The sequence below is a fragment of the Pongo pygmaeus genome, chromosome 16, assembly GCF_028885625.2.
Source record: "Pongo pygmaeus isolate AG05252 chromosome 16, NHGRI_mPonPyg2-v2.0_pri, whole genome shotgun sequence".
Classification (NCBI taxonomy): Eukaryota; Metazoa; Chordata; class Mammalia; order Primates; family Hominidae; genus Pongo; species Pongo pygmaeus.
Window position 1 is genome coordinate 88,267,981 of NC_072389.2, and position 25,047 is coordinate 88,293,027.

At 55.1% G+C, this 25,047-nt stretch overlaps 1 protein-coding gene across 1 annotated transcript in view; it reads left to right on the top strand.

Moving 5' to 3' along the window:
* LOC129013882 (A disintegrin and metalloproteinase with thrombospondin motifs 7-like) overlaps positions 1 to 25,047 on the top strand; it is a 47,805-nt gene that overhangs the window by 18,680 nt on the left and 4,078 nt on the right. Inside the window, 16 exon segments of the mRNA XM_063652351.1 lie at positions 10,768 to 10,871; positions 10,874 to 10,908; positions 11,502 to 11,594; positions 12,009 to 12,154; positions 13,543 to 13,712; positions 14,036 to 14,171; positions 15,084 to 15,205; positions 16,459 to 16,690; positions 16,692 to 16,701; positions 16,983 to 17,124; positions 20,042 to 20,168; positions 20,659 to 20,872; positions 21,200 to 22,606; positions 23,538 to 23,688; positions 24,143 to 24,318; positions 24,399 to 24,545. Coding sequence (XP_063508421.1) covers positions 10,768 to 10,871; positions 10,874 to 10,908; positions 11,502 to 11,594; positions 12,009 to 12,154; positions 13,543 to 13,712; positions 14,036 to 14,171; positions 15,084 to 15,205; positions 16,459 to 16,690; positions 16,692 to 16,701; positions 16,983 to 17,124; positions 20,042 to 20,168; positions 20,659 to 20,872; positions 21,200 to 22,606; positions 23,538 to 23,688; positions 24,143 to 24,318; positions 24,399 to 24,545 — 3,412 coding nt within the window.

Below are 25,047 nucleotides of genomic sequence, written 5' to 3' on the forward strand. Positions count from 1 at the left end.
CTCAAAATAAAAGGATGGAAGAAGATCTACCAAGCAAATGGAAAACAAAAAAAGGCAGGGGTTGCAATCCTAGTCTCTGATAAAACAGACTTTAAACCAACAAAGATCAAAAGAGACAAAGAAGGCCATTACATAATGGTAAAGGGATTAATTCAACAAGAAGAGCTAACTATCCTAAATATATGTGCACCCAATACAGGAGCACCCAGATTCATAAAGCAAGTCCTGAGTGACCTACAAAGAGACTTAGACTCCCACACATGAATAATGGGAGACTTTAACACCCCACTGTCAACATTAGACAGATCAACGAGACAGAAAGTCAACAAGGATACCCAGGAATTGAACTCAGCTCTGCACCAAATGGACCTGATAGACATCTACAGAACTGTCCACCCCAAATCAACAGAATATACATTTTTTTCAGCACCACACCACACCTATTCCAAAATTGACCATATACTTGGAAGTAAAGCTCTCCTCAATAAATGTAAAAGAACAGAAATTGTAACAAACTGTCTCTCAGATCACAGTGCAATCAAGCTAGAACTCAGGATTAAGAATCTCACTCAAAACTGCTCAACTACGTGGAAACTGAACAACCTGCTCCTGAATGACTACTGGGTACATAACGAAATGAAGGCAGAAATAAAGATGTTCTTTGAAACCAACGAGAACCAAGACACAACATACCAGAATCTCTGGGATGCATTCAAAGCAGTGTGTAGAGGGAAATTTATAGCACTAAATGCCCACAAGAGAAAGCAGGAAAGATCCAAAATTGACACCCTAACATCACAATTAAAAGAACTAGAAAAGCAAGAGCAAACACATTCAAAAGCTAGCAGAAGACAAGAAATAACTAAAATCAGAGCAGAACTGAAGGAAATAGAGACACAAAAAACCCTTCAAAAAATAAATGAATCCAGGAGCTGGTTTTTTGAAAGGATCAACAAAATTGATAGACCGCTAGCAAGATTAATAAAGAAAAAAAGAGAGAAGAATCAAATAGATGCAATAAAAAATGATAAAGGGGATATCACCACCGATCCCACAGAAATACAAACTACCATCAGAGAATATTACAAACACCTCTATGCAAATAAACTAGAAAATCTAGAAGAAATGGATAAATTCCTCAACAAATACACCCTCCCAAGACTAAACCAGGAAGAAGTTGAATCTCTGAATAGACCAATAACAGGAGCTGAAATTGTGGCAATAATCAATAGCTTACCAACCAAAAAAAGTCCAGGACCAGATGGGTTCACAGCCGAATTCTACCAGAGGTACAAGGAGGAGCTGGTACCATTCCTTCTGAAACTATTCCAATCAATAGAAAAAGAGGGAATCCTCCCTAACTCATTTTATGAGGCCAGCATCATCCTGATACCAAAGCCTGGCAGAGACACAACAAAAAAAGAGAATTTTAGACCAATATCCTTGATGAACATTGATGCAAAAATCCTCAATAAAATACTGGCAAACAGAATCCAGCAGCACATCAAAAAGCTTATCCACCATGATCAAGTGGGCTTCATCCCTGGGATGCAAGGCTGGTTCAATATATGCAAATCAATAAATGTAATCCAGCATATAAACAGAACCAAAGACAAAAACCACATGATTATCTCAATAGATGCAGAAAAGGCCCTTGACAAAATTCAACAACCCTTCATGCTAAAAACTCTCAATAAATTAGGAATTGATGGGACATATCTCAAAATAATAAGAGCTATTTATGACAAACCCACAGCCAATATCATACTGAATGGGCAAAAACTGGAAGCATTCCCTTTGAAAACTGGCACAAGACAGGGATGCCCTCTCTCACCACTTCTATTCAACATAGTGTTGGAAGTTCTGGCCAGAGCAATCAGGCAGGAGAAGGAAATCAAGGGTATTCAATTAGGAGAAGAGGAAGTCATATTGTCCCTGTTTGCAGATGACATGATAGTATATCTAGAAAACCCCATTGTCTCAGCCCAAAATCTCCTTAAGCTGATAAGCAACTTCAGCAAAGTCTCAGGATACAAAATCAATGTGCAAAAATCACAAGCATTCTTATACATCAATAACAGACAAACAGAGAGCCAAATCATGAGTGAACTCCCATTCACAATTGCTCCAAAGAGAATAAAATACCTAGGAATCCAACTTACAAGGGATGTGAAAGACCTCTTCAAGGAGAACTACAAACCACTGCTCAAGGAAATAAAAGAGGATACAAACAAATGGAAGAACATTCCATGCTCATGGGTAGGAAGAATCAATATCATGAAAATGGCCATCCTTCCCAAGGTAATTTACAGATTCAATGCCATCCCCATCAAGCTACCAATGACTTTCTTCACAGAATTGGAAAAAACTACTTTAAAGTTCATATGGAACCAAAAAAGAGTCCGCATCGCCAAGTCAATCCTAAGCCAAAAGAACAAAGCTGGAGGCATCACACTACCTGACTTCAAACTATACTACAAGGCTACAGTAACCAAAACAGCATGGTACTGGTACCAAAACAGAGATATAGATCAATGGAACAGAACAGAGCCGTCAGAAATAATGCCACATATCTACAACTATCTGATCTTTGACAAACCTGACAAAAACAAGAAATGGGGAAAGGATTCCCTATTTAATAAATGGTGCTGGGAAAACTGGCTAGCCATATGTAGAAAGCTGAAACTGGATCCCTTCCTTACACTTTATACAAAAATCAATTCAAGATGGATTAAAGACTTAAATGTTAGACCTAAAACCATAAAAACCCTAGAAGAAAACCTAGGCATTACCATTCAGGACATAGGCGTGGGCAAGGACTTCATGTCTAAAACACCAAAAGCAATGGCAACAAAAGCCAAAATTGACAAATGGGATCTAATTAAACTAAAGAGCTTCTGCACAGCAAAGGAAACTACCGTCAGAGTGAACAGGCAACCTACAAAATGGGAGAAAATTTTCGCAACCTACTCATCTGACAAAGGGCTAATATCCAGAATCTACAATGAACTCCAACAAATTTACAAGAAAAAAACAAACAACCCCATCAAAAAGTGGGCAAAGGACATGAACAGACACTTCTCAAAAGAAGACATTTATGCAGCCAAAAAACATGAAAAAATGCTCACCATCACTGGCCATCAGAGAAATGCAAATCAAAACCACAATGAGATACCATCTCACACCAGTTAGAATGGCAATCATTAAAAAGTCAGGAAACAACAGGTGCTGGAGAGGATGTGGAGAAATAGGAACACTTTTACACTGTTGGTGGGACTGTAAACTAGTTCAACCCTTGTGGAAGTCAGTGTGGTGATTCCTCAGGGATCTAGAACTAGAAATTCCATTCGACCCAGCCATCCCATTACTGGGTATATACCCAAAGGACTTTAAATCATGCTGCTATAAAGACACATGCACACGTATGTTTATTGCCGCATTATTCACAATAGCAAAGACTTGGAACCAACCCAAATGTCCAACAATGATAGACTGGATTAAGAAAATGTGGCACATATACACCATGGAATACTATGCAGCCATAAAAAATGATGAGTTCATGTCTTTTGTAGGGACATGGATGAAATTGGAAATCATCATTCTCAGTAAACTATCGCAAGAACAAAAAACCAAACACCGCATATTCTCACTCATAGGTGGGAATTGAACAATGAGAACACATGGACACAGGAAGGGGAACATCACACTCTGGGGACTGTTGTGGGGTGGGGGGAGGGGGGAGGGATAGCATTGGGAGATATACCTAATGCTAGATGACGAGTTGGTGGGTGCAGCGCACCAGCATGGCACATGTATACATATGTAACTTACCTGCACATTGCGCACATGTACCATAAAACCTAAAGTATAATAATAATAATAATAATAAAAGAAAAAAAAATTAGCTGGGCATGGTGGCGGACGCCTGTAATCCAAGCTACTCAGGAGCCTGAGGCAGGAGAATTGCTTGAACCCGGGAGGTGGAGGCTGCAGTGAGCCAAGATCGCACCACAGCACTCCAGCTTGGGCAACAAGAGCAAAAAAACTGTGTCTCAAAAAAGAAAAAAAGAATAGAAGATGGCAACAGCAGAGCATTGTACACCTGCCCCACTTCTCCCCACCCTCCATTGCTTTTTTCTATGCAACCACCTTCAAACTTAACACTGTTAGCTTTTTCTTGTATTTACTTTCCTATTTCCAAAAAGCGTTGCTAGACTCTCATTTATTGATTTTCCAGTTTAGATATTATCTGGAAGGTTGGGATTTAGCACCCTTGCATCACTTCCTGTACATACATTTGTCCCCTCACCTTTCATCTCAATTTAGTGTTAACATATTTGGATTAAGTCCATATTCCGCATTTTCATTATTATGGCTGTAAATCTTGATGGCTGAACTAAGTGTTGTAATAAGACGGCGTTTCTTTTTTTTTTTTTTTTTTTTTTTTATTTTGAGAGAGTCTCATTCTGTTGCCCTGGCTGGAGTACAGTGGTGCAATCTCAGCTCACTGGAGCTTCCGCCTCCCAGGTTCAAGCTATTCTCATGCCTCAGCCTCCCAAGTAGCTGGGATTACAGGCACCTGCCACCCCCGCCCAGCTAACGTTTGTATTTTTAGTAGAGATGGGGTTTCCATGTTGGCCAGGCTGGTCTCAAACTCCTGACCTCAAGTGATTCGCCACCTTGGCCTCCCAAAGTGCTGGGATTACAGGTGAGAGCCACCGCGCCCCATCTAGACGGCATTTCTTTGTAAGAAGAAGTTTTTTATTTGCTTGGTTTTCATTGCTTCTTCAGGCCTTCCAGATCCTTTAACGGTTTTATAAGATGTCTCTTAATCCAGTTTTCCCAAAGGTAATCTCTACCAGATAATCCAGCAGTTCTCTTCTTTCTTGGACCCTCCTCCCAACTTCCCTCTGTCCTCCAGTTTAGACTGGATGCTTTCTACGCCTGCCCCAAAATATTCATGGAGGGTCTTCCTGTTTCTTGGATCCCATGCTACTTTTTTTTATGGGGAGGTACCTTTTTTTTTTAATTTGTTTTGGTGGAGCACATCCTCAAGTAGCTTTCTGAGAAAGAGTGCATGGAGGTAAATGGTTTTCCTGTCTCAAAGTGTCTTTATTCTTCCCTCACATCTGATTGATATTTTGATTTGATATCAACTTCTGGGTTGGAAGTGACTCTTCTTCAGAATGTCGAAGGTATTTTTCTGTTGTCTTCTAGTTTCCGACATTGCTCTGAAGAGGTGCCATACCATTCTGATTTGAATGTGACCTTTTAAAAAATCTGGAAGCTTTTAGGACTCTCTCTCTTTCTCTCTTTTTGGTGATTTTAAATTTTAAATATATGCCTTGGTCTATTTTAATTTGAGGGAGCACTCATTGGACTGTTTTATTCTAGAAACTTGTGCCCTTCAGTGATTGAACTGTTGTTGTATTATTTATTTGATAACTTTCTTACATTTTCTCTTTCTGGAACCCTTAATATTCAGCTGTTCTCTCACTGTCTTATTTTTAAACATTTTATACTTTTTCATCTCTTTCTATTTTCTTTTCTTTTCTATCCTCCCTCTCTCCCTTCTCTTTCTTTCCCTCCCTCCCTCCCTTCTTCCCTTCCTCCCTTCCTCCCTCCCTCCCTCCCTTCCTCCCTTCCTTCCTTCCTTCCTTCCTTCCTTTCGAGTCTCGCTTTGTTGCCCAGGCTGGAGTGCAGTGCCACAGTCATGGCTCACTGCAGCCTGGAGCTCCCACGTACAAATGATCCTCCTGCCTCAGCATCCCAAGTAGCTGGGACTACAGGTGTGTGCCACCACACTCAGCTAATTTTTTAATTTTTCTGTAGAGGTGGGGTTTTGCCATGTTGCTCAGGCTGGGCTTGAACTCCTGGACTCCTCCCTTAGCGTCCCATAGTTCTGGGATTACAAGCGTGAGCCACCATGTCCAGCCATCTCTTTCTATTTTCTAGGAGGTATCTGATTCACCTTTACTTTACAATCCTTCTATTAAATTTTTGATTTTTTTCGTTGTACTTTTAATTTCTTGAACTTTCTCATTCACTAAATACACATTGCGTGACTCATATCTGAAATACTTGGGACCAGAAGTGTTTTAGATTTTGGACTTTTTAGAAATTATTTTGGAGTATTTCCATTATACTTACCAGTTCAGAATCCCCAGTCTGAAAGTCCAAAATCTGAAGTGCTCCAAAGAGCATTTCCTCTGAGCATCATGTTAGTGCTCAAAAGTTTTGGATTTTGGAGCACTTGGATTTTGAGATTGGAGATGCTCAACCTGTGCACCTTTTGATCCTATTCCTGTTTCATGGGTACAGTATGTTCTTTATCTCTGTGAAGTTATTACTTACATGGATTTGACTTTTTTCTTCTGTTCCCTGAAATGTTTTTCTTTCCTTTGGGCTATTTAAAAAAAAATTTGTTTCATGTTAACAGTTTTCTTGGCCAGGCACAGTGGCTCACGCCTGTAATCCCAGCACTTTGGGAGGCCGAGGCAGGCAGATCTCTTGAGGTCAGGAGTTCGATACCAGCCTGGCCAACATGGTGAAATCCTGTCTCTACTAAAAAAAATACAAAAAATTAGCTGGGCATGGTGGCTCGTGTCTGTAATTGCAGCTACTCAGGAGGCTGAGGCAGGAGAATCGCTTGAACCCAGGAGGGAGAGGCTGTAGTGAACCAAGATTCCGCCACTGTACTCCAGCCTGGGCAAAAGAGAGAGACTCTGTCTCAAAGAAAAGTTTTCTTAAAATGCGTTGGCTGTATTTCATATACAGCAAGGAGATGCAGAGACACTAACTGGGCAGTTTGTGGACTTGGGCAGGACTTTTCCAAGTCACTGCTGAAGGACTGGTTCGGATGGGGCTGTTTTGGGGAGATCCTCTAATGTCAGTATCTGAGGTCATTTTTCTGAGTGATTCAGTTTCCCGAGAGGAATCCTCTCAACTTTTCCTGGGAGAGTGTATGTCTGGCTGCAGCATTCCAGCATCCAAGTGGGGAAGGGGCTTGGCATGTTTCTTACCCTTCAATGTGTGGACTTTTGCTTGTCCCCTTTTCTCTGTAGGTCCTTCTGCCTTGGGCCTTCATGTATGTCCAGCATTCCTGGGCCAGAGCCTCCTGGTTCACCCTCTCCAGGGAGTGATCCCCGGCCTTCTGCTGGGTGGCAGGTGGCCGTCACTTGGCTACTTAGGGTTGGGGAGGGGATCTAGGGTCTGATCAGTTCTTACAGACTTTCAGCCCTACTGTCTTCAGCCCTCCTGGCCCTAAGGCCCTGAGGGGTCCCTGGAAACTCAATTCCTGAGCCTTTCCGGGCTTCTGCTTCTGGGTGGTTCCCCACTGCAGGAATCTGACTCTCAGCTTTCATCACTCTACCAAGTCAGCTACTGCCTGGCCATCTGCTTCCCAGCTTCCAGAATCTTGTTGACATCCTTCATTACCCATCATCACCCCTTACGGATTTATGCCTTGTTTATTTCCTCTACTGTCATCATAGAGGAGTTTTGGAAGGGAGCAGAGATAAATCTGTCTGCTCAATGTGCCATGTTTTTCTAGAAGTCCACTCACCGTGGGGTTTAAGCAGGGATGTGACCACGTCCATTAGGAATGTAAGAGCAAGGATGCTGGCCTCCAGTGGAAGAGGGATTACTGGGGTAGGGGGTGGGATTGGAAGCAGAGAAGAGTTTTGTTTGGTGGTTAAGGACCTAGACTGGCCTGTCCAAGAGGGTTGACCTGAAGAACTCTAAGAACCTTTCCGGGCTGACAGGTGCTTTAAGGGATCTTGGGGAGAGGTCACAGCATTTCACCAGTGTCAACTTGGACCTGGGTGGGGAGGAGGGGAGGCCCTGGTCCCTGCTTTCCTCAAAGCCAGCATTTCTACAGGGAGAGAGGCAGGCTGGGTGACATGTGGGGTCCTTCACTTCACCACATGGACACCCCATTCATTCAGTGACTCCATGACCAGATCCCAGGGGTGGCCAGGGGAGCGGGCCCACAGGTCTCTCCTGTCAGTGGTGGGCAGCTCTTTGCAGTCTGGAGGTGAGAGTGAAGCTTCTGACTGGAGTCACCTACTGTCTGCTCTGACCTCTTGTGGGACTGCCCAGCCCCGCTATAGTTAGCTTAAGGAGGGGTGTGGAGGGGAAGGGCTGACGGGTTTGGGGATCCGGGTGTGTTGGCAGCGCAGAGGACCTGGCAGTGAGCTTGCCAGAGGAAGGAAGGGCTGGCTGCCGGCCGCCTGTGTGATTTTTCCCAAGAAGACACTGCTATTTATACCCCTGTAGCTTGGGATCAGCCTCTTGTAGATGAGGACGTGAAGGCCCAAGGCCACACAGCATCTACAGCCAGGCAGAGTAGAACTTGGGTTTCTGACTCCCAAGACAGCACCTCGGCCTGATTCTGGCAGTGGATTCTGTGAGGGTCGCCTCATGCTCCCGACTTCTCCCACACACCCAGGGTGGGCTGAGAGGTTGTCGTGGCTTCAGCTGCCCAGCAGCAGGCCCACAGGAGCCACGTGAGCAGCGAGTCAGCACTGGGGCACCCAGAAAGCAGAAGGGCTGGGCTGCAGCCCAGGGACTGTTGGTGCCGGGATGAGGCGCATTGGACCTCTCAGCCCCTGGGTCAGAGGACCCCCTGGCTGGGATGGGTGAGCCCCCTGTCTACCTCCTCCAGCCACGGAATGCTAGCGGGAAGGAGGGAGCCCAGGGCCAGCTGACCCCACCACCCCCCGCTGACACTCTGCCCCGGGTGCAGGCCCATGGAGGCTCAGGGAACCCCAAGCCGCAGGAGCACTGGGGACACTCCTTCCTCCCCGCCAAGCCTCGCTGCCATGGTTTTGAACTTGTATTTGGGGTGAAGTATTTGAGGCCAGGCTCGCGGTTGAATGAGAGGAGCCCTGCACTGGGGGCAGCCCAGTGAGTAGACACAGCCTGGTGCAGGCAGCCTGGGCCTGGCTTCAGATCCTGGCCATCATGTCCCTCTTGCATGACCTGGGACAAGTGATGTATGGGCCCTGAGTGTGTGAGGGGAGATGATGGTAGAGTCTGCCCAGGATGTTGTGAGGAGCAAATGAGAGGGTATGCCCTAGCACCCGGGACCAGCCTGGCACGTGGTCATCCTGGGCACTAGAACTATATCCAACAGCTGCTCATCTGCCAACGTCCATGTTAGAGGATCTGTTTCCAGCCAGCATGGGCAGTCTGAGTGATTCCAGGAGGATTCCAGGGTTCTCAGTAGAAGTCTGGTCACCTTGGCTTTCTTCTCCGCAGCTCTGGGCAGAGTCAGGGGCCTGTCACTGGCCAGGGGACTTAGGAGACCACACAGACCACCCACCCCACCCTGGGTCTCCCAGCTGCCAGGCCCCCTCCTCTGAAATCTGGGCTTTGGGATTCCATGGTCTGATCCACCCTCCCAGCCTCTCTCCACACCTGTCTTCAGCAGTCTTGGCCCTGTTTCCTGACCCTTTCGTGTTCTCCCAGCCTCTCCACATCTCGGAGTGTCTGTTTCTCTCCCTGCTGGACTCCAGGATCCATCACCTTTGCCCTTCTTCCCTGTGCAACCCCCCGCCTGTCCCAATCAGGACTGTATGCTCATCCCGGACCTCTGGCCTGGCACCACCCACCCTGAGGCCACCCAGACTGGAGAACTGGGTTTTTGCCTCCCCATCTCCCCTGCCTGGCTAGAGGCCCCAGGTCCTGCGGGTCCTGCCTCCCTTCATTGCTTCTGCCCAAGTCGTGGCTGCCTGGGTCATCCCCAGACCTGCAAGTCTGCGTGGCTCAATTCTCCCCAGCCACTGCTGCCCCCAGAGGGCCCCAAACCTTCCTCCAGTTCCTCCAGGACAGCAATGAGCTGTGGGCGGGCTGGTCAGCCTGCCAGGGCACTCCTGCTGCTAAGCCGTTGTGGTGGCCGCCTAAGGTCCAGCAGGGGCAGCTGGCTGGTCACTGGTCCCAGAAGCAATAGTATGCCTGAGGGCTGTACAGAGTCAGGCAGGGGCAGAAGCAGGTGCCAGCCGGGCCTGGGCTGCCCTCCCCAGGGCTCCTGCTTCCATGCTCGCTGCCTTGTGGTGTTGAGTCTGGGCAGCCTTGTCTTCGCCACACTGCAGCAGCAGGAGTGTGTGGTGGATACAGATGGTGCCTGCTCATGTCTGCCAGTTTCCCCACCACCGCTGCCAGGGAATGCCGGCTGGAGGAAGGCAGGAGTAGATAGGGTATGACAGAGGCTGGAGGTCAGCCCTGTTGGGGAGTGGGGGAAATAGGGGACAGGCACGGCTGCCCTGGGCTCTCTCCCAGGGGAAGGGCTGCTTTCCAGACCTCACCCTTCCACAGATGACCCGCAGTCTCTGCCTGGGTGGGGCCGTTGGAGGCTCTGTTGTGTCAACTGTGATGTGATGTTCCCGGATTCTTGTCAGGCCTGGCTCCAGGGTCTGGGCTCAGACACGGAGGCTGCAGGGTCGGAGAGCAGGGCCACATGACAGCTTGGCATTCCAGGAGGCCTTCTGAGGGAAGGGCCCTGGCAGCATGTGCAGAGGCCTGGGATTGGGGTTGGGGTTGTTTAGCCAGCTGGAGTGCCCAGGAGGTGAGATGAGAGAGGCTGGGAGGGCCTGTGCTGCTGGCTGCGGGTGGAGGATCGGCTGAGCTGAGCAGGGAGGCTGGAGTTTCCTACAGTTGTAGGGCTCTGTGCCCCCTCCCACCGCTCCTCCTCTCCCGGCCCCACTGAGGCTTCTCCGATGGGTCTCACAGGCTGTGCCCCCCTCCATCCTCCCGTCCCATCTCTAGCCGTGGGTGGGGCCTGTGCCTGGACGAACCTCCTGCCAAGGACATCATCGACTTCCCCTCGGTGCCGCCTGGCATCCTCTATGATGTGAGCCACCAGTGCCGCCTCCAGGGACCTACTCTGCCTTCTGCGAGGACATGGATGTGAGTGGGGCCGGTGTGGGTGTGGGGGTGTGGGGACCTGGCAGGAGGGCTCAGGGGACAGCTCTCACCAGCCCGTGGATGCCAGCCTGGGAGAAACCTCGCCTGGCCTGGGCTGCGCCCCTGAGTGACACTGTGAGACGTCAAGTGACCTGTGGGAGAGGCCAGGGATGGGCAGCCACAGACCCAGCTCTGAATTCTGGGTCAACCATGGACCAACTGTGACCCTTCGGACAAGCCTCTCTGGAGTTGGCTCATAAGAGGGAAAAGGAACCCCTGTGGGGAGGGTCTATTTATCCTGGAGAAGATCGCCTGAAGTGATCTTCTAACGGGGGTGTTTCCAGAGGAGGGGCTGGGCCAGGAGAGGTGTGGACAGCTGGGGACTGCTGTGAGCAGTGCATCCCCAGGCGCCCCGCACCACCACGTGGTCCGGGGAGGAAGGTGGGAGCAGACACACAAGAAGGTACCTCTGGGGGTCTGTGGGCCCCTGCCACGTGGAGGGCTGCCCAGGGGACCCTTGGGGACAGGGAGGGGGGCAGGGGGGTGGCAGCACCAGGGAGGGGGTGAGGCTATGGCTCATGCCCTCCTCCTCGCAGAATGTCTGCCACACACTCTGGCGCTCTGTGGGGACCACCTGTCACTCCAAGCTGGATGCAGCCGTGGACGGCACCCGGTGTAGGGAGAATAAGGTAGGGGATGTCCCCAGTCCCGACAGTGGGTGTGTGAGAGGCCAGACCTCCTGCTGTGACCGGGCCCTGGGGTCAGCCCCGGCTCACAGTCTTGCTTGTGCTCCTAGTAGAGCCCTGCACTCTCTGCAGCCAAAGCCCCTGTCTGCAAAGTGGAGGCATTGGGGCCAGGGCTTGATTCCATGATTCCCAGGGTGTCTTCAGCTGAGTCAGCACGTGGGCTGTTTTACTCCCCGCTCAGCTCCTCCATGTGGCCTGGGTCACAGGTGATTGTGATGATTGCGAGGGGGCCTCTCTCACCTTCCATCCTTCCCCTCTGTGCCTTTCGTAGCCTTCCCACCCACCTTGTTCTCACTAGGGTGAGGATGACTGATTGGCTTGGGGGTGGGGTGGCTCTACCTCCGTCTGTCTGGGTAGTGCTGTCTCAGTGGGGAGTGCACACCTGTGGGCTTCCAGCTCGAGGCTGTGGATGGTGGCTGGTCCAGCTGGAGCGCCTGGTCCATCTGCTCGTGGAGCTGTGGCGTGGGCATACAGAGAGCCGAGCGGCAGTGCATGCAACCTATGTGAGTGTGGGGCCCAGGGTACCCTGGGCAATGGGACAGAGGGACCCCAGCAGTCAGCCGATTGCAGGAGCTTGGCTCTGTCCCAGCCCCTGGCTCTTAGAAGTGTCCTCATAATGGTCAGTCCGAGTGTCCAGGCCACCTTGAGTCACTTTCGAGGAGTGTTCTGAGGGCTAACAGGGTCCCCACTGCTGACCCCTTTGCAGAGAGGGGGACACTGAAGTCCAGAGACTGGAGAGACTCATCAGAGGCCACATGGCAAAGCAGCTGCTGGCTGGAAAGAGGCAGGAGAGAGCAGTGGAGAAGAGCATGGGCCGTGGACCTTAGATGGCTCAGGGTTCGAATCCCCTCTTCACCCCTTCTCTGGGCCTCCATTTCCCCGTCTGTATAATAGCAGTGCCCATCCAGTAAGGTTGTAGTCAGGGGCAAATGCAGTTTATGCAGGCCAGGCCCTCAGCCCTGCAGCTCATCTGTAGTGGGCACTCAGCAGGAGGGGCTTGGTGGCCTCAGAGGCACAACAAGGGTCTGAGATGAGACGGGGCAGCTGGGAGGATGGGACAGCACTGAAGGGGTGGCCTGAGGTGAGTGACTTCACCTTTCTGGGCCTCTGTTTCCCCATCTAAATGGGGGGGTGCAGGGGGTGTGAAGATCTGGTGAGATGCAAAGGCCAGTGGTACCATAGACCAAGGCACTATGTGGCTGATCTTCACTTCAGGAGGCCAACCGGGGCAGGCATGGGGTTCACAGTCAGCCCCACCCAGGGCCTTGCACTTACCCAAGACTGGCCTGTGCCCCTCCCTGCCTCCTGGCCTCCAGGTCTGAGCTGGGTGGGGGCCAGCCACCCTGGCCTAGATGCGGAGGATTTTAGGAGCTGTGCTCTGTCAGACCTCTCAGCTGGCTGGGGCCCTGGGGGCTTCCTTTAGACCCAGGCTGAGGGTGCTGCCACCAGGAGGAAGGCTGAGGACTCAAGGGCTCGTTAGGATGCTGGTGTCATGGGCTGGAGACTCGGAGCAGTCCCTCCAGCCAGTGCCAGTCATGCCTGCAGCTTGTCCCAGCTTCTCAACAGCCCTCTGCAGAGGCAGCCCCAACCCCACTTTATACATGAGGAAACTGAGGCCCAGAGGGTGGCCGAAGACTTGCCCACGGTCACACAGCAGATTGGGGGCAGAGCTCAGGCTTCCTGCTGCCACCTCCCCGAAGGTCCTTACAAACAGGGAGGGTGTGTCTGGGCCAGAGGGTGGGCAGCCCAAGGGAGGGGAGCAGCGTGCACAAAGCTGGGCAGCAGGGATCTCGGGGTGTGGGTGCAGGAGGAAGCTGCTTGCTCTGGGCTGTGGCCATGCAGTAGCCACTCACTGGGCCCTCACTGGGGCCCACCCCGGTTCTCCCCACAGGCCCAAATACAAAGGCAGATACTGTGTGGGTGAGCAGAAGCGCTTCCGCCTCTGCAACCTGCAGGCCTGCCCAGCTGGCCGCCCCTCCTTCCGCCACGTCCAGTGCAGCCACTTTGACGCTATGCTCTACAAGGGCCAGCTGCACACATGGGTGCCCGTGGTCAATGACGGTGAGTGCTGCCTCCAGTGGAGACATTGAGGCTCAGAGGGCTGGGGGTATGTGGGTCCAAGGTTACCCTGTGATGCAAGCAGGAGGCCCAGTCTCCACCCTAAGCCTGGGCCGCTCCCACTGTCCCCTGGGGCTGCTGCTCACCCCTAGCTCCCCAGTCTGCAGCCTTGCAGATAGCTGCCAGCCCAGCCGGAGCCTCCAGCATGTTGGTGCTGCTTGGGAGCCTCCAGCCTGCCATGGATGTGTGTCACGGAGGGGTCTTCCTGGTGGCCGCCATACTCCTGCCCCAGCTGTTGCTGATGGCTCTTCTACTTGGGCCCCCAGTGAACCCCTGCGAGTTGCACTGCCGGCCCTCGAATGAATACTTTGCCGAGAAGCTGCGGGACGCTGTGGTTGATGGCACCCCCTGCTACCAGGTCCAGGCCAGCCGGGACCTCTGCATCAACGGCATCTGCAAGGTGTGCCTGGTTAGGAAGAGGCTCTCCCAGCACTGCCTGCCCCCAGCCCCACTGGCGGGCCCCAGGTTCTCTCCTGGGTCCCTCCTGGTCCTCCTCGGGCCACCCTCCCCATGCTCTACCATCGGGCTTCCCAGCCCCTACCCTCTATGACCTCTAAGGCAAAGCCCCTACCATGCCTCCTGGCACTGGGGACCCCCCTAGTCAGGCCTCGCCCCACTGCGTCTCCTTGGATGCCTGCACCAGCACCACCCCAGCCAGGAAACCGGAGCCCAGGCAGTGGCTTGACCTCTTGCTGGCTGGCTGACCCCAGGCAGTGGTTTGCTCCCTGATAGAAGGGGTTAAATGAGGTGGCACAGGTGACATGAAGGGCTCTGAGCCCCGAAGAGTAGCCCTCAGTGTTTGGTAACAATTTATATTCTTATTTTTAATAACAACTGTGGCCTCTCCTCTTTGCCCATGTCTCCAGCCACCTACTTGTCCCTGCTTCTTGCCCTCTAAACCACTGGGGTATCAAGGCCTGGGCTCCGAGGAGGACCAGCAGGGAGGTGCCAACTTCCAGTGCCTTTGATGTTGAAATTCCCTGCACGCGCTGGTCAGGAGCCCGTGGCGTGTTAGATCCCCTGCCTGCCCACAGGCTTTGCAGAACTCTTCCCTTCTCTTGTCTCTTGTGATGCTCACGACATGCCTTTAAGGGAGGGGTGGATCTCCCCGTCTCACATCTGAGGAAACTGAGGCTCAGGGAGGTAGAAAAGTTCACCTGGGTCAGAGGCACAGCTGGGGTGGGGCAGGGCCAGAGAGAGGCCTCCTGACCCCCACTCCCAGCTTTCTTCTCCTAACCCTGGCTGGCCCCCGGGGCTGGGGCCACAGAGGGCTGGCCGCCAGCACCAGGGGCCTCCCCTCCTCGTGTGTTGCAGAATGTGGGGCTGTGACTTCTAGATTGACTCCGGCGCTATGGAGGACCGCTGTGGCATGTGCCACAGCAATGGCTCCACCTGCCACACCATGAACGGGACCTTCGAGGAGGCCGAGGGCCTGAGTATGGGGTGGGACCACTGTGGGGAGGGGTGTGCTCTTCACCTGGTGGCCCCTTCCCCATCTCCCCCGGGCCCCTGTCCTTGGCCTCGTGGCCCCCACCCAGCCTAGAGATGGCTAAGCAGGGAAGCCTTGCTGGGGTGGATTCTTGCAGGAGTCAGGGGACCCCTGGCCCACATGCAGAGACCTGTCCCCATGGGGAGTCTTCCTGTCCCAGACACCCCAGGCAGGGCCACCCCGGCTTGTGTGTGGCCCCTGGGCCTTTCAAAGAATGGTAGTCTCCTCCTGAAGCTTCTGAGACCCCAGCTGTGTGCCCTCACCTCTGGTCTGTTTTGCACACGTTGCTCAAGTACTGACTGTGTGCTAGGTGATGGGGCCATGCAGGTGAAGCGCTCAGTCCTGCAGGGGGACAGAACCTTCTGGTGTGACCAGTGCAGTGGAGGGAAGCCCAGAGGGCTATGGGAGCACTGAGGAAGAAGGTCCTGGCCTGGGGAAGTCAGGGAAGGTTTCCTGTAGGAGGCGGAAGTTGAGCTGAATCATAAAACTCAGAAGAGATGGAAAGGGCATTCCAAATGGAAGAAAGAGCTTGTGCCAGAGCCTGGAGGCAAGAAGGGAAGGCAGGGTCAGCTATGGGGCCTTGAGTGCCAGGCTGAGAAGCTTAGATTTCATCCCAGAGATGCAGTGCAGTGTGGTGGATAAAGCACTGGCCCTGGAGGCTGCTCATATTGCAGCAGGATGCTCATGCACGTTACTATCCCTGTCTGCCTCACTTTGCTCATCTGTAAAATGGGGATAACAATAGTACCTATGCTATAGGGCCGTTACCCATGAGCTTACACATGTGAAGTGCTGAGAGTAGTGCCCGGCACGTGATGGGTGTGATGGAAGTGAATGAATAAAAGCAGGCCGCGTGGGGATGAAGAGGGTGTCCCAGGAGAAAGGCCTGGGCACTTTGGTTTTTTTTAGAAAGAGAATGCCAGCCGGCCCTTAGAGTAGGGGATGGATCTAGCCTTATGATGAGACCAGTTTAGGTCCCCAAGAGAGGAGTGACACGGCATGGCCACGGGGTCAGGATTTGTGGCACCTCTGCAAGGTTTTGGTGACCCATGGCAGATCCAAGCAATTTGGGGAGCTCAGACTTTAAAGCTAATGGCAAAATCTTTGGCATCAGCAGGCGGAGGCAAATGGGGAGAGACGTGAGGGGAGCGGGTGGGGATAAGCAACCTTCTCACCCCGGGCACAACCCGTGGCTGACAGGGTATGTGGACGTGGGACTGATCCCAGCCAGCACACGTGAGGTCCGCATCCAGGAGGTGGCCGAGGCTGCCAACTTCCTGGCACTGCGGAGCGAGGACCCGGAGAAGTACTTCCTCAATGGTGGCTGGACCATCCAGTGGAACGGGGACTACCAGGTGGCAGGGACCACCTTCACATACGCACGCAGGGGCAACTGGGAGAACCTCACGTCCCCAGGTCCCACCAAGGAGCCTCTGGATCCAGGTGCCTGCCTCCCGAGGCCCAGGCGGGGGGAGCAGAGGCGGAGTTCCCAGGCCCAGCACCCTCCATGGCAGGTCTCGTCCTGGAGGAGTGAGCCCTGGGTCAGTCACAGAGCCTGGCTCTGAGCCAGGCCCTCCTGCTGCAGCCTCTGCCTCAGTTTCCCCATCTTTAAAATGGCCCAATCGTGTAGCTGCAGTTCACAGAGGTGGCTGGGGTCGGCTCCTTTAGGACTGGGTGGATGGAGAAGACACCTTGTGCTCATGGGCCCCCGCCTGCCCACCCAGCTGCTGTTCCAGGAGAGCAACCCCAGGGTGCACTACAAGTACACCATCCACAGGGAGGCAGGTGGCCACGGCGAGGTCCCGCCGCCCGAGTTCTCCTGGCACTATGGGCCCTGGACCAAGTGCACCGTCACCTGCGGCAGAGGTGAGAAGTGGGGCACGCACAGCCCCGCCAGCAGGGGCTTCATCTCTGGACAGGGACACTGGCTTCAGCTCCCAGCTCACTGCTGGGCCACCATGGGTTTAGAAGTTTGCTTCTCTGAGCCTCAGTTCCCCATCTGTGAGATGAGGCTAGCAACTGCCCCATGTCCCAGGCCCACTGGGAGGGTAAATGGATGAGGCAGGTGGGTGCTGGCTGGCGGCGTGTGCTCAGTGTGCTGCAGCTCTTGGCGTTCTCCCTCCAGCGGACACAGCTCCCCCTCGATTTTGTCCTTGCTCAGCTCCGGCAGGTTTTGTGCCTGCATTTCTGCTGCTTCCCGGAGACCAGTCCAGTGGCCCCTCACCACACTGACTTATTTCCCTGAACTATTTATAAAAAGTAGGGCAATTTCATTAACTCCGACTCTTCCTCCCCATATTTCCCTCAGTCTCCCCTCTCCGTCTCTTTGTCTCCTCCCCACTGCTCCTCAGTCTCCCCTCTGCCCCTCCGTCTCCTCCGTCTCCCCCCATGCATCTCAGTCTCCCCCCATACCCCTCAGTCTCTCCCCATACCCCTCAGTCTCCCCCCATACCCCTCGGTCTCCCCTCCATATCCCTCGGTTTCCCTCCGGCCCTCCAATACCCCCGCCACACCCCTCAGTCTTCCTCCCCCAGCTCGGTCTCCCCCGCCATTCCTTGGTCTCCCCCCAGCCCCCCAGTCCCCCCCTACGCCCCTCGGTCTTCCTCCCGCTGCTCGGTCTCCCCTGCCGTTCCTTGGTCTCCCCACACCTCAGTTTCCGCCTTTGCCTCTTAGTCCTCCCCTTTCCCCCTCAGTCTTCCCATCGTTGACACTCAGTATCCTCAGGGTCTCAGAATCGGGAATCTGATATACAGACATTTGAGCATTACTTAAAATGTTATTATGATGACAAAATGAAAATGGATAACTGGGCAGATACCTTCCAAAGCTAGGAAACCCATTTTATCTAATACAGCTGTCTTTATTTTATTTTATTTTGTTTTATTTCATTTTATTTGCGATGGAGTCTCACTCTGTCGCCCAGTCTGGAGTGCAGTGGTGCGATCTCGGCTCACTGCAGCCTCCACCTCCCAGGTTCCAGCGATTCTCCTTCCTCAGCCTCCCAAGTAGCTGGGATTTACAGGCATGCACCACCATGCCTGGCTAATTTTTTATTAGTAGTAGAGATGGGGTTTCACCATGTTGGCCAGGCTGGTCTTGAACTGCTGACCTCAGGTGATTTGCCGGTCTTGGCCTTCCATAGTGCTGGGATTACAGGCGTGAGCCACTGCGCCTGGCCTAATACAGGTGTCTTTAATTGGACAAACGTGAAAACCAACAAATACTTTTGCAGCACTAGACATTTGGGGAATTGTCTTTCAGCAAATTGGCTGCTTCGCAGGTGGACCACTTAGGAGCATCTGCAGAGGCAAGTGCCCTGTGGTGGCTGGAACAGACAGGGGTTCTTTGTCTCAGGCAGGAAGTCCCAGGTGCACAGTCCAAGCTGGCGGGACCTGGAGCTGACTGGCCCTCAGCCACACCGTCCTTGCCATAGCAGCCTCCCCTCCACTCCTGCTTGCCACAGATGGTGTCTTCTCTTCCAGGACTCTTGCAGTGTTCTGGGCAGGAGGAAGGAGAGGGGAAAGGGCTGACTCCCAGCGAGGGACTTGTGCCTTTTTCTCCTGAGCCAGGACTGTGTCCCAGACCCCCCTAGTTGCAAGGGAGCGGCAGTGGGGTGTGTTTTCAGCAGGTCCCATTGCTGCCTTGAACAAAATCAGAATCTGTTGGTGAGGAAAGAAGGGGATGGATGTGGGACTGGCAGCTCAGGGGAGGGACAACTTACTCTCGGGACCACGGGGCAGGGGGTGGAGCAGAGAAGGCAGAGCCACTAGCAGAGGGGGTCCTGCAGCTGGGCCTCAACAGGCAGTATGGAAGTGAGTGTCCAAGGTGAGGAGCGTGGCTGTGCAAAGGCCCCAGGGTGGGCAGTGGCAAAGGATGTAAAGGACTGGAGCAGTGCCAAGGCTGGTGTGGGGATGGAGAGAAGGGGCTGTCCGTTGATGCCCCATTTCTTGTCCAGACGTTCTCTGAGCCATTGGGAACGGTGTGGATGGTGGGACGGTGTGTCGGTGGCCCCTGGACACACTGGGCCCTGAAGGCTCAGGCAGCGGCTCCTCCAGCCATGAGCTCTTCAATGAGGCTGACTTCATCCCGTGCCACCTGGCCCCATGCCCTTCACCCGCCTCATCACCCAAGCCAGCCCCAGGAAGGAGCAGAGGGAGCTGGGCTTTCATTCTTTTCCCAAGGCTGAAGCCCCAGCCCCCGGTCACCCCTCACCCCAGCCTGGGCCAGCCTGGACACTTATGGTCCTCCTCTTTGGGTCCCTGGATGTGGAAATAGGCCTCAGGTCACGCTCAGTTTCCCTGAGAGGAGGGTGGCAGGAGCCACGGCTGGGTTTGCATGCTAGCAGCAGTTGGCATGGATCGAGCTCTTAGGATGTGCCGGGCACGGGCCGAGCCTTCACATGCAAGAACACACGCAGTCCTCCCTCCAGGGCTTGGAGGAGGCAGGATTGTTGCTCCCACTTCACAGAGGAGGACGCTGAGGTTCGGAGAGGCCAAATGAGCTGCCCAGGCATCTTAGCTAGGATGCAGAGGGTCTGGGCACCCAACCCACTAAACCTCCACACTCTGCCACCCCTCCAGGGGCAGTCAGAGGGGAGGCTACATAGGAGAGGGGGTGGGTGAGAACTAGGAGGACAGCGAGGAGGCGACGGTGTAGGTCTGCCTTCATCCTGATGTGGGCAGTAAGGTGCTGTTCTGGGAGGGTTCTGGCAGAGAGGGTGTCTTTGGGTCTTGGGCGGTGGGCATCTGGGTGCCAGTCCCAGGCTGAGCCCCATGGCCCCTAGGTATGCAGAGGCAGAGTGTGTACTGCTCCGAGCAGCAGGCAGGGCCTGTGGACGAGGAGCACTGTGACCTCCTGGGCCGGCCCGATGACCACCAGAGGAAGTGCAGCGAGCAGCCCTGCCCTGCCAGGTTAGCCTGCCCCCATCCCCTGCCAACTCCCCACCCCCAGGCATCCTGGGTCTGCCACAGGCCCCTACATCTTGGTCCCCGGAGGTCCTGGGGAGGAGCAGAGGGAGCCAGGCTTTCATTCTCTTCCCAAGGCTGAAGCCCCAACCCCCGGTCACCCCTCACCCCAGCCTGGGCCAGCCTGGACACCTGTGGTCCTCCTCTTTGGGTCCCTGGATGTGGAAATAGGCCTCAGGTGATGCTCAGTTTCCCTGAGGGGAGGGTGGCAGGAGTGGAGGGGCTGTGCTATGTCACCAGGCTTTGAGGGCAGAACACTTACCTGAGCTTGGAGCTCTGGAGAATCATCCACTGGCTTCTGGCACTGCCCAAACCCCGAGGGCCTGGAAGCCCAGCCTGGCCCTCCCTGCTGGTGAGCCTACAGGCCACCTGTCTGACGCCACACTGATGCCACCTGTCTGATGCCACACTGATACCACCTGTGTGCCCTCGCCAGGTGGTGGGCAGGTGAGTGGCAGCTGTGCTCCAGCTCCTGCAGGTCTGGGGGCTTCTCCCGCCGGACCGTGCTCTGCATCTGCAGCGTGGGACTAGATGAGCAGAGCGCCCTGGAGCCACCTGCCTGTGAACACCTTCCCTGGCCCCCTACTGAAACCCCTTGCAACCGCCATGTGCCCTGTCCGGCCACCTGGGCTGTGGGGAACTGGTCTCAGGTGAGTGTGGGATGGGAGGGGGCCCACCTTCAGCTCCACCCTTGGTCTTCAGCTACAGGGAGGCAGACAGCCTTCCTGGAGCCCTCGTGGGTGGGAGGGAACCTGGACATTCCAGGGTCCAGCCCCTGACTCTAAAGCCTCAGGGATCAGGAAGCCCCTGGCAAGCATGGCCACAGTCATGGCCTTGAGCTGGGCAGGGCCAGAGAGGGCTGGCTGGGGTCTCTGCCACTCTGACATCGGGCAGTGGACAGGTTACCCAGCTTTGCCCCAGCGTCCCCTGGCAGCCGGCCTCCCAGGCTAAGCCCCTCACCCTGGCTTCCCCTGCAGTGCTCAGTGACATATGAGGAGGGGACTCAGCACCGAAATGTCCTCTGCATCAGTGACACCGGTGTCCCCTGTGACGAGGCCCAGCAGCCAGCCAGTGAAGTCACCTGCTCTCTGCCACCCTGTCGGTGGTCCCTGGACACACTGGGCCTTGAAGGCTCAGGCAGCGGCTCCTCCAGCCACGAGCTCTTCAATGAGGCTGACTTCATCCCGCGCCACCTGGCCCCACGCCCTTCACCCGCCTCATCACCCAAGCCAGGCACCATGGGCAACACCATTGAGGAGGAGGCCCCAGAGCCGGACCTGCCAGGGCCAGTGTTTGTGGACAACTTCTACTACGACTACAATTTCATCAGCTTCCACAAGGATCTGTCCTACGGGCCCTCTGAGGAGCCTGATCTAGACCTGGCGGGGACAGGGGATCGGACGCCCCCACCACACAGCCGTCCTGCTGTGCCCTCCACGGGTAGCCCTGTGCCTGCCACAGAGCTTCCTGCAGCCAAGGAGGAGGGGGCACCGGGACCTTGGTCCCCCAGCCCTTGGCCCAGCCAGGCCAGCCGCTCCCCACCCCCACCCTCAGAGCAGACCCCTGGGAACCTTTTGATCAATTTCCTGCCTGAGGAAGACACCCCCATAGGGGCCCCAGATCTTGGGCTCCCCAGCCTGCCCTGGCCCAGGGTTTCCACTGATGGCCTGCAGACGCCTGCCACCCCTGAGAGCCAAAATGAGTTCCCAGTTGTCAAGGACAGCCGGAGCCAGCTGCCCCCTCCATGGCGGGACAGGACCAATGAGGTTTTCAAGGATGATGAGTAACCTGAGGGCTGCGGAGCACCCCACCTGCCCCCGAGACCCAGCCCCACGCTGCCCACTTAGTCCCCGATCAGCAGCACCCACTCCTCTCCTAGTCCTGACGTGGCGGAGCTGTAGACAGGAGGGACAGTGGCCTGGGAGCCAGCTCTGGAGAGTGGCCTGGGGCCTGTGGACAGTGAACTGTGGCCCACTGTTGGGGTGGCTTCTCCCCCTCCTCCTCCCATAGCCCCTCTGCCAGAGATGAAGGGCAAGGACAGTCCCCTGGAGCCAGTAACTCCCACTTTCCCAACCCCAGGACCAGGTTCATGGGACCTGCAGACTGTGGCAGTGTGGAGGACCTCCCTCCCCACAACCCTGACTGGCCTCGGGCACAAGCCTGAGCCTGCCCTGAACCCAGGACCCAAGGGCCAGCCTGAGTCCCTCAGCCCTGAGGTGCCCCTGAGCTCTAGGCTGCTGGCCACGCCAGCTTGGGACAGCCCCATCAACAGCCACAGAGTCCCTGAGACCCAGCCGCTGGCTCCCAGCCTGGCTGAAGCGGGGGCCCCCACGGACCCATTGGTTGTCAGGAATGCCAGCTGGCAAGCGGGAAACTGGAGTGAGGCAAGTGGCGTGGGCTGGGCGGGCAGGGAGTTTGCGCAGGACCTTGGTGACTGTTTCCTCATCTGAAAATGAGCAGAGTGGGACACAGGTGCCGTCTGTCTCGCCTCCCTTGGGGGAGGGGTTCCCAGGATTAGGGGAATGAGGGGACCCTGGGGCCCATTCCTGGGCAGCACAGGGGGCCTCAGGGAAGGCAGGGGCAGGCACACTCTGGCAGCACAGCACGCCCCAGGATGGAGCTGGCTCAGACAGCTGTGCAGTGGGGAGGATCCCTGCGTGGCCACCAGGCCCAGTCCTGCCCAGCAGGCAGCAGCTTCCCTGAGGCTCCTCCAGGCTGGGCTCAGCCCACTGCCACCTGGCTCTGCCCTCAGTGGCTCCATCATCCTTTGGCAGTGACCTGCAGGTGTCTGAGCTGCAATGAAAGAAGCTGGCTAGTGTCCCCTCCCTGGGTCCCCAAATGGTCACTGCAGGAGAAGCAAGCTTCTGTTCAGATCCCCAATTTTGGGGCGGGAAGGGGCAGGCTGAGGCCCACAGGGCTTGTTTTGCGTGGGGATAGCCAGCAGTTTGGCTGCTGGTACCAGGATCCAGCCTTCCTTCCCTGGTATCTCTGGGAAGCAACGAGGCTGGTCAGGATAGCTGGTCAGGGGTGCCCACAGGGTCTCCTCCCCCCAACCTCTGCACCAATGACACTGGAACACAGGCCCTTTGTCCCATGTGAGCAGGGACAGTTGGTTGCTGGGGGGATTTGACTTTTCATTCTCACAGTCTTCCTGGGAGGTGGGTGGAGGAGCCTATTTTGCAAATAAGGAAACTGAGGCCCAGAAGGGGGCCCCTGTCTTGCTGAGGTCTTGCTAGCGTAGGTGGGTAGTTTCCTGGCTGTGGAGGCCTGGCGGGGATGGGATCTGCCTGGCTTTCACGGGTCTGTGCCCCGCAGTGCTCCACCACCTGCAGCCTGGGTGCCCTCTGGAGGCTGGTGCGCTGTAGCTCCGTCTGGGATGAGGACTGCGCCCCCGCTGGCTGGCCCCAGCCTGCCCGCCGCTGCCACCTGTGGCCCTGTGCCACCTGGCACTGAGGCAACTGGAGTAAGATGCGTGAGGATGGAGCCAGGACAGGCATCCCCAGGGCATGGGGTGGAGCCCTGGTTCCCCACGGCCTGTGTTCCGAGAGCGGCAGGACAGGGGAGGGCTCCAGGCTGCACGTCTGTGTGCCCGATTGCACTGGATTCTGAAACTCTTGGGAGTCTTCTCATCTTTGTCTGGCTTGGCCTGTCTCCTTTCCTCTGTATCTTTGACCCCATCTGGACTTGTCTTTCACCAGCTTGCCTTTGTTCCTCCCTTTCTCTGTCTGTCCCAGCCCATGGCAGCTCCTGGCCATGCCACCTTTTGCCTGGGGCCTGCCAGCCTTGGCCTTTCGCTGGGGCTCTTCAGAGATTTGACCTGGCTGGGGCGTGGGTCTGATGCCTTTCCCACCACACGCCTCACGGGGTCACACTTGTGGGCCTGCACGTGGGGATATGTCCACACACGTCTCTTGGTCCCCAGTGCTCCCACAGCTGCGGCAGAGGTTCCTCAGTGTGGGACGTGCAGCGTGTGGACACATGGGACCTCCGGCCACTGAGGCCCTTCCATTGTCAGCCTGGGCCCGCCAAGCCGCCTGTGCACTGGCCCTGCAGGGCCCAGCCCTGCCTCAGCTGGTACACCTCTTCCTGGAGGGAGGTGAGGCCTGGGCGTTCAGTTGGGGGAAGGGGGCACCCTCAGACCCTGGCTGTGCCCTGACTCCTTCCCTGCCCATCTAGTGCTCTGAGGCCTGTGGCGGTGGTGAGCAGAAGCGTCTAGTGACCTGCCCAGAGCCAGGCCTCTGCGAGGAGGCACTGAGACCCAACACCACCTGGCCCTGTAACACCCACCCCTGCACGCAGTGGGTGGTGGGGCCCTGTGGCCAGGTGAGCCGGGCTGCGGGGAGGAGCAGGGAGCAAGTGCTTGGTGGCACCTGGTCAGTCCTGGGTTGGGTGAAGGAGCTGTGGAGTGTGTGCTGTGAGCCAGGCTCTCTGTGGCCCCTGCACATGCAGCAGTCACTGGACAAGGCCCCACCCTGCTGGTGCTCACACCTGCCAGGGAGAAACAGACAAGGAAAGGGCACGTGCGCTGTGATGTCAGGGAAGGCCTTCCAAGGAGGGGTCTGGGGTTGAGACCCGAGGGAGAAGTCAGTGATGCCAAGGACAGGGATCGAGGGGATGGCAGGTGTGAAGTCTGAGGCAGGAATGACAAGCTTGGGGCAATCAGGGAGCCCGGCAAAGGCCAGCGGCAGAAGCGGGTGGAAGAGGGACCTCGGATGGGCAGGACACCTTCTGCTGGGCCTGTTTGGAACTGAGGGGTTCAGAAATCTCAGATATGGGCCCTGAGCTGGGTCCTGGAGTCAGCTGGGCCAGCGTTTGAGTCTTTGTC